This window comes from Lithobates pipiens, unplaced genomic scaffold, assembly GCF_037356315.1.
Source record: "Lithobates pipiens isolate NorthernLeopardFrog02 unplaced genomic scaffold, aLitPip1_a1.2 Scaffold_22, whole genome shotgun sequence".
NCBI lineage: Eukaryota > Metazoa > Chordata > Amphibia > Anura > Ranidae > Lithobates > Lithobates pipiens.
In genome coordinates this window covers 139633175-139645577 of record NW_027507784.1, presented here as the reverse complement: position 1 = coordinate 139645577, position 12403 = coordinate 139633175, and the positions used below count along the sequence as shown (strand labels likewise).

At 47.8% G+C, this 12403-nt stretch overlaps 1 protein-coding gene across 11 annotated transcripts in view; it reads left to right on the top strand.

Moving 5' to 3' along the window:
• UNC80 (unc-80 subunit of NALCN channel complex) overlaps positions 1-11528 on the top strand; it is a 318404-nt gene extending 306876 nt beyond the window's left edge. For all 11 annotated transcript variants that reach the window (XM_077448370.1, XM_077448371.1, XM_077448372.1 and 8 more), the window contains one exon: positions 5209-11528. In XM_077448370.1, the coding sequence (XP_077304496.1) occupies positions 5209-5475 (267 nt within the window). In that variant the 3' untranslated portion in view covers positions 5476-11528. The remainder of the gene's footprint in view (positions 1-5208) is intronic.
• Positions 11529-12403: the final 875 nt, after the last annotated feature.

The window sequence follows — 12403 nt, the reverse complement described above, 5'->3', positions numbered from 1 at the left end:
TCTTCCTGATCCAATACCAAGAGTGGCTGCGCATCAGAAATGTCTTGATATGGATCGGAAAATAATTCCTGTGACTCAAGCGGAAGGTATGTGGTGGTCGAAGTGGTGGTGGTGGTGGTGGTGTTGTTGGTGATAGTGTCTTTGGGGGTGCACATAGCAGAGAGTGAAGAAGAGGGTGCAGATCGAGAGGATGAGGAGGGTGCAGAAGAGTAAGGCTGAGTGAGCCACTCAACCAAGTCTGGTGCGTCCTTTAAATGAATTGAACGCACCTTCTGCAACTTCCCACTTTGGCTCAAGCCTGTTGCTCCTGCCCTACCCCTACCACCCCTGCGGAAGGGCCTGCCTCTTCCTCTGCCTGTCATTTTTTTAAATGACCCTGTGACAAAACTCTCAGTCCCTATACCGATGAAGGACTGCTGCAGTATAGGGCAGCGGTCAGCAGTAGTGCACCTCAACCCTATGTATTGTGGACCTATACCAGTCCTTATAGAATAGCAGACTGTACCTCACTCAACCCTATGTACTATAGCACCCTACACCAGGTTATTACCAGTCCTTATAAGGACCTTTGTGGAACAAGTAGGTTGTGTGTGACTGATTAGCAGACTGCAGCAGAAGGGCAGCAGTCAAGTATAATATTCTTTCTATATTTGGAAGAAAGAATATTATACGTGTACAAGCCTGTTACCATACCACTGATACCAGTCCTGAAAATAACCTTTGTGGACCTAATATAGTAACAGCTACTGATTAAACTGACCCTCACTGCCTCACACACAGCTTCCTGCCTGTCCCTATATAAACTGACAAAACAGAGGCTACTGGAACAATAACTGGAATAGCACTTTTGTGGACCTGATAGTAACAGCTAATGACTAAACTGACTGTCCCTGCAGCACACACCGTCCTGTCCCTTTCTCTAAACTGACAAAAGACACTCAGGCCGCGTACACACGGGTGGACTGTTCGCCCAACTTTGTTTGTCAAACAGTTTCGGCAAACAGTCCGCTCAAAATTAGCATGGACGGACATGGCCACACACGGCACTTTTTGAGCGGACTGTTTCAGCGAACTGTTTGCCAAACAGTTCACTCAACTTTTGAAATGAACGGACTCGCCCACGTAAGGCGGAGGCAAATCCGCCCATTTCGAGCGCGTGTACAGGTAGGCGGGGCCTGCGAAGGAGATGTCGCGGGCTCCGCCGCCTGGAATGGACTTAAAGGGGAACCCCAACGCCGAAAAAAATCGGCGTGGGGGTTCCCCCAAAGTCCACAACAGACCCTTGTCCGAGCACGCTACCTGGCCAGCCAGGAAAGGGGGGCGAGCGAGCGCGCCCCCCCTCCTGAGCCGTACCAGGCCGCGTGCCCTCAACATGGGGGGTGCCTTGGGGAAGGGGGGGCCGCGTGGCCCCCCCACCCCAAAGCACCTTGTCCCCATTTTGATGAGGACAAGGGCCTCTTCCCGACAACCCTGGCCGTTGGTTGTCGGGGTCTGCGGGCGGGGGGCTTATCGGAATCCGAGAGCCCCCTTTAAGAAGGGGGCCCCCGGATACCGGCCCCCCACCCTATGTGAATGAGTATGGGGTACAATGTACCCCTACCCATTCACCTGTGAAATAAAGTACAAAAAAAAACACAACACAGAGAAAAAATATTTTATTGCACAGCTCCGGGGGTCTTCCGTCTTCGGGGGTCTTCTCGCCGGACTCCTCCGCTATCTTTGTGTAGCTCTTTTACTAGCGGAGGAGCCCGGCTTTCTTCCTCCCCGCTGCCGGCCTCTTCTCCCGACTTCGGGGGTCTTGTCCCCCTCTTCGGTTCTTCTGCCGGGCCACCGCGCCTTCTTGTAGCTCTTTTGCAGGCGGTGGCCCGGTCTTCTGTCGCCGCTGCCTTCCGTTCTTCTGTCGCCGCCTTCGGTTCTTCTGCCGGGCCACCGCGCCTTCTTGTAGCTCTTTTACAGGCGGTGGCCCGGTCTTCTGTCGCCGTCGCCGTCGCCGCCTTCCGTTCTTCTTCTTCTTGTTCTTCTTCTTCTTCCCCAGGAGATGTTGACACGTCGCTCTCTCCGGCCGGAATGCCAGAGCCGCGCTGTGCGGTCACTTATATAGTGACAATGGGGCGGTGTCACATGGTATATGTCACATGGGTTGGTCACATGGTGACCACGCCCCCTTACGATGTCATAGTCCCCATGTGACATCAACCCATGTGACCAACCCATGTGACATATACCATGTGACACCGCCCCATTGTCACTATATAAGTGACCGCACAGCGCGGCTCTGGCATTCCGGCCGGAGAGAGCGACGTGTCAACATCTCCTGGGGAAGAAGAAGAAGAACAAGAAGAAGAAGAACGGAAGGCGGCGACGGCGACGGCGACAGAAGACCGGGCCACCGCCTGTAAAAGAGCTACAAGAAGGCGCGGTGGCCCGGCAGAAGAACCGAAGGCGGCGACAGAAGAACGGAAGGCAGCGGCGACAGAAGACCGGGCCACCGCCTGCAAAAGAGCTACAAGAAGGCGCGGTGGCCTGGCAGAAGAACCGAAGAGGGGGACAAGACCCCCGAAGTCGGGAGAAGAGGCCGGCGGCGGGGAGGAAGAAAGCCGGGCTCCTCCGCTAGTAAAAGAGCTACACGAAGATAGCGGAGGAGTCCGGCGAGAAGACCCCCGAAGACGGAAGACCCCCGGAGCTGTGCAATAAAATATTTTTTCTCTGTGTTGTGTTTTTTTTTGTACTTTATTTCACAGGTGAATGGGTAGGGGTACATTGTACCCCATACTCATTCACATAGGGTGGGGGGCCGGTATCCGGGGGCCCCCTTCTTAAAGGGGGCTCCCGGATTCCGATAAGCCCCCCGCCCGCAGACCCTGACAACCAACGGCCAGGGTTGTCGGGAAGAGGCCCTTGTCCTCATCAACATGGGGACAAGGTGCTTTGGGGTGGGGGGGCCGCGCGGCCCCCCCCTTCCCCAAGGCACCCCCCCATGTTGAGGGCACGCGGCCTGGTACGGCTCAGGAGGGGGGGGCTCGCTCGCCCCCCTTTCCTGGCCGGCCGGGTAGCGTGCTCGGACAAGGGTCTGTTGTGGACTTTGGGGGAACCCCCACGCCGATTTTTTTTTCGGCGTTGGGGTTCCCCTTTAAGCCCATTCCAGGCGGCGGAGCCCGCGACGTCTCCGTCGCGGGCCCCGCCTACCTTCACACGCGCTCGAAATGAGCAGACTTTCCTCCGAGCGGGAACAGTTTGCTCATTTCGAAAGTAGCCTACACACGGGCGGACTGTTCGCTCAAACACAGTTTCAGCGGACAGTTTTTCGGAATTTCCGAAAGACTTTGTCCGTCAAACTGTCCGCTGAAACTGTCCGCTGAAAGCCCACACACGAGCGGACTGTCCACCCAAACACTGTTCAGCGGACAAGGTTGGGCGAACAGTCCGCCCGTGTGTACGCGGCCTCAGGTTGCTGCAACAATCAGTAGCACAGCAAACCTATATCCTGAACTACACCTAACACCTAACACCTATACCAGTCCTGAAAAGAACTTTTGTGTACCAAATAGCTAGCGATTTGGGTCACTGCAATCTCTCCCTGCTCCACACAGCAACCTCTCCCTATAGTGACAGAAGAAAGAATGTAAAATGGCCGCCGGATCGGGTGTATTTATAAGTTAGGGGGAATGTCCAAGTGTCCATGTGCTGTAATGTCTCAATTGGCTGTCCTGTACCCCATGATGGATGTGTCATCATAGGTCAAAGTTCTTTTACACAGTAAACACGGAAGTCCGCCGGGCGAACAGCGCCAATAGTCCGCCGATCGGGCGGACCGCGAACAGCCGAAATTCGCCGCAAATACGACCGCCGGGTGAACCGTTCGGCCATCCCTACCAATTGTCCCCATTTATGGTGAACTATGGTTTCCAACCTTACATGTTGCCTGACTCATTTGTTCCGCAGAGTATTCCTGTGTTAGAGGAGCATCTCCGATCCACTTGGGCACAAGTCCAGGAGGCTTTGCGACATGCTAATGATAGGTACAGACTCCATGCTGACTGCAGACGCCTGCCTGCACCTTCCTACCAGGTTGGGGACAGGGTCTGGCTGTCATCTTGCAATGTCCGACTTTTTGTACCCTCTCTTAAGTTCACACCTCGGTTTATTTGGCCTTTCCGTATTCTTTGCAGTATTAACCTAGTGGCTTACACATTAGACCTGCCTTCTAATATGCGTATCTCAAATGTATTTCATGTCTCCTTACTAAAACCTTTGGTCTGCAAACGCTTTACCACCTCGTGCCTCATCCTCACCCTGTACAGGTTGAGAACCATGAGGAGTATGAAGTACTGTCCATTTTTGATGCATTGGAAAGGTCCATTGTTGGTGCATTGGAAAGGATACGGTCCAGAGGAATGCTCTTGGGTCTCATCCTCGGACGTATTTTCCCCTTAAGCCTGGTGGTCCTCCGAGGGGGAGGGGTCATTAAGGAGAGGGTACTGTCAGGGCTGGGCTCGGCCCTTCCTTCTCTGAGCTGGCCACTCAGTTGTCGGCTAATTTCCAGTTCCTATCTCTCCACAGTGACTCACCTGTTGATATCCAGCTCCAGTCCTGTCTACTTAAGCAATCCAGGCCATATGATCTCTGCCTTCACCTTTCTCACATAGATACGCTCTCCTGTGTTCCTGTTAAAGACTTGCTTGGCTGACATTCTTTCGACATTCTGTCGACTGATGCCACAGAGCATGTCCAAGCTTAGGAAGGATCGCAACCATATGGTTGGGATCTGTTCACATGCCTGGATTGGCACGCGGCTCAGCCTCTCAGCGAGCCGCAGAGAGCCTGAGCAGGCTGTTCTTGCCCCCTCCACAGTCCAATGCTCCAGTGAGCACAGGAGGAGCAGAGCAGAGAGCCGGTGACTGACAGTGAACTGAGCGATTGGCAGTGTTTGATTGCTCAGTTTTCAGTGTTGGCGGGGGACAGATGCAGCATTGGACCAATGGTACATCCACCTAGGTAAGTATGAGTAAAAAAAATAGACATTCCTATACTTCTCTTTTAATGACTTGGTTTTTATATATCCATAAAAATAACTACAAAATAGTAAAGGTTACGTGTATTTCTGTATGACAGTTCTCCTTTGTCTGTATTACATACTGCTGATAAAACATAATATTGTGTGACGTCTTGTTTGTACTAAATAACTGTTACCTGAATTTTGTATTTCAGAGAAGGGGCCACTTCCTGGTGAAGCAGGACTCAGAATCCAGTCGGGGAGCAGCAGCCCCACTTCTCCACAGCTCACCAACCTCCCATCTTTCGGATCCTGAAGACTTTGCTGGCCTGGAAACTAGTAGCCTTCTTCAGTACACAGATACTGTTCTTCATATCAGCGAGGACAATGGCATGGAGAACCCGCTGGTGTCAGGACACTTTAATTTCACACAGATCGAGCTGGGGGAGACAGACATTGACTTGGACGAATCTCATGTTTAGATTTGAGATCTAGTCAGCTGCTCAAGTTCTGTTATTTTTGGTTTTGTTCTCACCCATGCCTGTAGAATCTGTGTACAGTCCTTGTACTCCCTCCTTTGTAATGCAGTCATGTTTGCTCTGGAGGATGTGTATACAATTGCTGCTGATTTGACCTTGCTGCTATCCTTTAGGAAAAAAAAGGTGTGATATTATTAATTAAGGTTCATAGGTGGATATGGCAGTGTGGTTGCTGTACTTATATATTTGCCACACAATGACCACAATTTGATCTGCAGTTGGTTACATTTTATTATTCATATATGCTTCATGACACAGAGAACGGGGCTTGCAAGACTTTTGTGCAATGTATTGTAAAACATGTAGTCAACATAGAAACAGAATTCCTCATGTAAAAGTTTACCAAAGCAGCCTATTTGTTCTGTGAACTGGAAGTTTAGATTAGGAACACATATTTTGGGTGCCCACCTAATGACATGATCTGGGTCAAATTTCAACATCTATGATTCCTGTTCTTTGAAAAAAAGCATAGGAATCATTTGAATGATTACCTGTGTGGTACTGAGGAATGCTGAGGAAACAGCTCAGTTGCCACTGTAACTATGCTGTAAAGTAACAGAGTTTGTTCTGCAACCCCTTGTATCAAAAAATACACTTATTTCAGTTGTCCTCCTTAGTGGAATAGAAATGCATAGTTGCAACAATAATCTATAACATCTCACTACATGTACTTTTAACACTATTACTTTACACCTTAAAGGAGAAGCATGGTCAAAGCAATGCTGGCTATACTTCTCCTATGAGTCAAAGGAGTGCACTTAGTTCTGCACTCCTGTGACCCATGAGCACAAAACAACAAATAAAGGAGTGTTGCCAGCCCTGTGGAAGTCAATAGAGCCACAAACCCATAAATAGATAAAAAACATGCAGGAGTGCCCAGATTGATACTGTACATTTGTGGAGCCAGTGGAGAGGAGAAACACATAATCCCAAAAGCTTAAAGATGATACATGGTCCCCAACCCAACAGTAGATGATACCACCCAGGATACTCGGGACAGTGGGAGAAGTGTGTGGATTATGGTCCTCGGGGTCACTGAGATGACGCGTCCGCTGGAGGTCACATGTCCTGGAACCGGATGTACTGTCATACACCTTGTGTAAGATCTCCCGAATGTGCGCTGGTAAGGGCAAGCTGGAAGTCTTGGAGAGAAGCTGGTCACCATGATAACATGTTTTGGGGGCTTACCCCTCGTTTAGATCATGCCACTCCCACTGTTGGCTGAGATTACACAGCCAGTCCAGGCTCTGCTGGGATACTGACAATAATTTTGTGATCTGCCCAGATGCCTGACTGCCAGCTGGTCCATCCTCTCAGCTAGCTGCTCCTGTCCCCTCCCCAGCCCGGCGCCCCCAGTGAGAGCTGGAGGGATAGAGCACAGAGCAGTAACTGACAGTCACTACTCTCTGCTAACTGAAATCCAAGAAGTAGACTAGCAGAAGATGTTAACAATAGTGACAAAGCATTGAGGATAAACGTGAAAGTCATATCGCTGGAGGCTATTTAGCCTTGTACAAGTGTCTAGTTGGAGAGACCTTCCTAACTAGTAACTAATTCCCTCGCCCCCCCACATTAACACACTGGTCCATGGCTGAGAGCACTGATCAGATGCCAATCAGCAGACCTTTTTCAGTCCTGCCTCTTCGACAGAAGCTGGCCGATGCCTCCTGATATTCGCCCTTTACACAACTGTAAATGAGCTAGAGATGTGATTCGAACCACTTTAATGCTAGGTTGGGCATTTCTAAGGCAGCACAGAATGTTCCGTAAATATAAAAGGATAGCTCTGCCAAATTAGCAAGTTTACTTCAATATAGATGAGGGGATGATGGGCATGGACAGAAGCTAGCCTTGCTTACTTCACGAAGGAGCAATAATGTGAACTAAGGAGACCAACCAGGGGCATTTGTGAGGACAAACAGAAAAACGTCAGATCAAAAAACATGATCATGTGCTGTCTATATGGGTAGCGTTTGGCTAGAGGTTGTTGAAGCAGAGATGGAGCAGAAGCATCAGACTGATGCAAGTCTCTATCACAAGACAGGTAATAGTAGGGATGGGGTAAACAGCATAATAAGGAATAGTAGTTATTTCTCTGCCATATCCATCTGTATGAACCCTGAGTCTCTGACTCATGTAGGACCAAAGAATGCAACTAAAAACCAACTCCAGGCACTTAGTTTTAATGTGTTGTAAATTCGTTGTAAATGTTTTGGTAAATTCACCTTGTTCATCTTTTTCTACACCAGCCATAGCACAGGCTTACTCTGGAAAATGCTGGCTTTCTGTGATGTACATGTGACACATATAAGCCTGAGCACATTACTAGCATAGTGTGTATGTGGCAGCTCCTTTTGCGGTGGCACTGGTAACCCGTGCAGCTTTGCACAGTGATTGAGGCCTTACATGTGACCTACTAACTGGAATGTGTATGTTCGAATCCAATTTACTATTGAGCTGTCAGTTTCCACTGTTGTGCCCTTTTGTACTGGTACTGGTGGGGTTACCCTAATACAAGTCATTCTTATGTATTTCATGTTATATGGAATGCTTTTGTAAGCAGAGGTTTTCTTGCTGTGCATTCCACAGTAACACACAGTGATGTTTATGTCCCCGTTTATATTGACTTCTTATTAAGAATATTTATACAGGTTATACCTATGTATGGTCTCTTACATTTCAAGGGCACCTGTCATGACAGAAATAGGGCTGCCACTGGTGACTTTCTTTCTGTGGCTATCATGCTGATTCTCTATGGTCAAGTCAATGATGGGAACAAGTTTACAGTTTGGGAGATTCCACTTCACTTGCTGTATTTCCAGATTGGGAGCTAAAAAGTTTCTGGCAAGCTGTCATGTTTCTATCTTAACTGGTTACTTTTCAGAGATACTAAAGGCTGATTTGTGGAAATGATGCCCAAGAATGCATAATAGCTGCTTAGACTGTTTCACACACATGTCCAAGGAGATCGCTCGGGAAATGTCTAACTATTTGAATTAGGGAAGGTATTATATTATTAACACAGGCAGCGTCATCATTCTCTGTTGACAACATACAGTTTAGTGTTCTTCTTTAGGCCCCCTTGACATTGGCGGACTGATTGGACCAGTTTTTTTAGGCAGACCCGATTGGATCATCCACTGCCCTCTATGGAGCGGCACATGTAAGTGAACATGTTTTCACTTACACCCGCCGACATCCGATCCTATTCACTAAAAATGGATAGGGATTCAGTTTACATCCGACTGCCCATAGAGGAAGCGAGCTGTATCCGTGTCCACTCTGCATCAGTGGATCGGATACGGACCGGTCATCCGCCTACTTAGTGGGGATCAGTGGAGAGATCCCCGCTGAACAGACGGACCTGTTGGCAGGCTCCAGTGTGAAAGAGCCCTTAAAGTACATGTACATGGTTTGCTAAAAAGTTCCCCAGCCTCCTTCCCTAGCCCCACAATACATAGATATAGGTCCCTCTTTAGCAGGTCAGTACTTATTTTGTCTGACATCTGCGGCATCCCACGATGTATAAAGCCCATGCAGTAAAAACCTAATGCTGGGCTGCTGGTGCACTGACATCCCACAAACTTGAGTGGGACATACCTGTACAGCAGTTATGGACTATAGACAGCCCAGGAGGCCACAGTCATCAGATAAGACAAGTACAGATCTTCAGAAGGGGGGGTCAAGATCTATGTAGGAAAGGGAGCCAGAGAAAACTTTTAGCAAAACATGTGCATTTACATTAAAGCTGAACTCCAGGATTTATTTGTAATGATATTGATCCAGCTTGGCACAGAGGAAGTCTGCATTACTCACAGGGGCTTATTTACCACGAGGCAAACTAGGTGTTTGCCTTGGGTGGCATTTTTCAGAATGCAGCCGCCACCCCAGGCAGAAGCAGCTCCTCATCCTTTCTATTCTTCTCAACATTTGCTTGCCTTCTCCAGCCAACAGGCAGCTTGTCTAAACAGCCCAGACACTGAGAACACCATGCACCCACCTTAGGTGACTTTAGCTCAGCCAGTCTTATCCCCCTCCCCACCTAACCCCTCCTCTCCAGCTGCATGCATGTATTTACAGTTTAGGGTCTCCCGCTCAGCCCCCGACCATAGGCAACCAAAGCTCCGACCAGTGCCAATGGACAAGCAGCCGTGCCTTCTTACCTCCTGTAGATGATGAGTTGCTGAAGCCCATGCTGGATAAATAATACACACACAGGATACACATTGTGTATAGTGGGGCCAGTGGTGTAGCGCTGTATGGTAGGACAGGAGCTGTGTGTATAGTGTACAGAAGGGAGGAAGAGAGAGAGGAGTGTGTAGAGGAGAGAAAGAAAGTGTAATTTGTATAGGAGAGAGGAGTGTGTATAGTCTATAGGAGGGAGAGAGAGGAGTGTGTATAGTCTACAGGAGGGAGAGAGAGCAGTGTGTGTAATCTACAGGAGGGAGAGAGAGAGGCCTGCTGATCCCATCTTCTGCCCCATTTACCACATGCTCTGCCCTACTGACCCTGTCCTCTGCCCCGCTAAGCTCATCCTGTGCCCTGCTGACCCCATCCCCTGCCCCACTGACCCCATGCTCTGACCCCTGTCCTATACCCCACTCACCCCGCACTATATCCCGCTGGCAGTTGGATGAATCATGTCTCAGGGTTTGATGAAATAGCCACAGCTGTTCACTGTGAAATACTGCAGCTTCCTCGTCAGACCCTGAAACAAGAATGGTATACCGCGGCTGGGGTGGAACAAATTTAGATTGGGGGGGGTACCTGATTTTAGTCTTGCTTAGGGCAGCACAAAACCAAAATACACCTGATAACTCATAGACCTATGATGAACCTTTGGGAAAGCTGAAAATCACTGTAGTGTAGAGGAGGTGCAGTGATATTATGATCTCCACCTCATCCACACAGAAAACACCTTGTATTAATTGAAAGAAATACAAGGTTGTCTATAAATGGTGGTGGTGCTGACCCCCTGTGTGCAGTGAGGCATCCTATCTCATAGAACCAATCATCAAGCTTGCTTCCAAATATCACTCAAACTGTACTACTGCTCTGTAGCTCCCCTGTCTCCTCCTCCCATACTCACCTCCAAGACTTCTCGAAAGCCTCTCCCATCCTCTCTAACTCAATCTATCCTACTCTGTCCACTTTAAGGCGATCCCTGAAAATGTATCTCTTCAGAGAAGTCTATCCCGCTTCCACCTAATACCTGAACTTTATTTCTCCCCTCAGCTCTTCCTATACGGTTATTACCTTTTCTACCACTCCACCCTATTAGATTGTAAGCTCTTATGAGCAGGGCTCTTTTAGCCCTTTTGTCTTGCATTGTAATTGTATTGTCTCTCTTTATACTGTAAAGTGCTGGGCAGACTGTTGGTGCTATATAAATCCTGTATGATAATAATAAAATAACTCGAGCAGGACCCGGAGGACAGTGGCTATTACTGTAGTAGTGCTGACTACTACAGTTATTTCCAGCTTCCCAGTGGTACATCAGGTATGAACTGGACCAATGTAAGTGTGCAATACAAATACTTCCTGGAGTTCCGCATTAAAGTTATAAATTCAAGTTGGAATACACTTGTATAATTATTATAGTTAACCGTTTTAGGTATTCACCATTTCATCATATTCCTGTACTAAATATATACAGTATAACTGATTTTTTTTTTTAGAACTAACTGACATCTGGGCTTATCTTTCACTGTGATTTCAGTAAACTAAAAACAGATTGCTTGCTCTTGGTCTCTGCACTTTGCACACCATTGTTTTGCATTGCCTTATTTTAAGAAAAAGCTTGCATGTCTTCTTACTAAGAGAACACAGTATACCATTGTTGAAATAATTGCTCTGCAATGAAAGAAGTGACTACCGGAGATTCACAATTATAGTTTTTTGCCAAATGTATTTCAGAAAAAAGTTACATATCCATAAATGTTATAACAGATATGTTCTATGTGCTGTACAAAAAATAAATATCTATTTTAAAATCTTATGGTTATCAAAATATTTGAAATACGGGTATATCTAAACTTGCAATATAAATTCTATTACACATACACAGCATGTGAGCTTGAAGCGCCAATCCACCAAAAGAATCCGATTAGTGGTAGAGTCTGGTGGGTTGCAGCCGTCCCTGGTTTCCTGTTTGTCTTCAATACTCCAACAGTGAGATCTCCTTGCAACAATTTTTTGGTGCTATTCCAATACGCTATGGGTGGTCACTCACACCTTTGTGTGTTCCAGCCCCTCCTATAATATTCTCTGTAATATTAATAAAAAATCCAGCAAGGAGAGTGCGATCCTCTTATAATTGTTATACCATGTTTACCGACCTTACAGAACTTATTAACTCAAAGAACCTACCAACAGAGTCCTCCAGAAATATAAGATATCCTCAGGTAGTTTAAAGCCAAAAGCACACATTTATTATATTGCAGATTACCAATTCTTAGATGTGGTGGCTGCATTATTTTTCTTTTTTAGTCTTTTTTACTTTATTTTCATCTGGTGATCTGTCCAGGAATTACGGTATTTATCGGCGTATAATACGCACCCCAATTTTAGTAGGGAAGTTTGACCGCTTGCTGACCAGCCACCGCAGTTATACTGAAGAAACATGGCTCAGCTGCGCGGAACGCCGTCATGTTACGTCGGTAACATATTCAGCCACTAGGGGCCCTAGCCCCCCATGTGCCCCCTGCTCGTCCATGGAGCCGATGCGAGTGTCCGGCAGTTGCGATCACCGATGGGCGGTCGCGATCAGGGCTCCTGCGATTGCTCGGGGGACACCATGAACCGGAATCTGTGTGTGTAAACACTGTACTGTGTGTACGGTTCTTTGAGGGGAGAACAGACAGATCGTTTG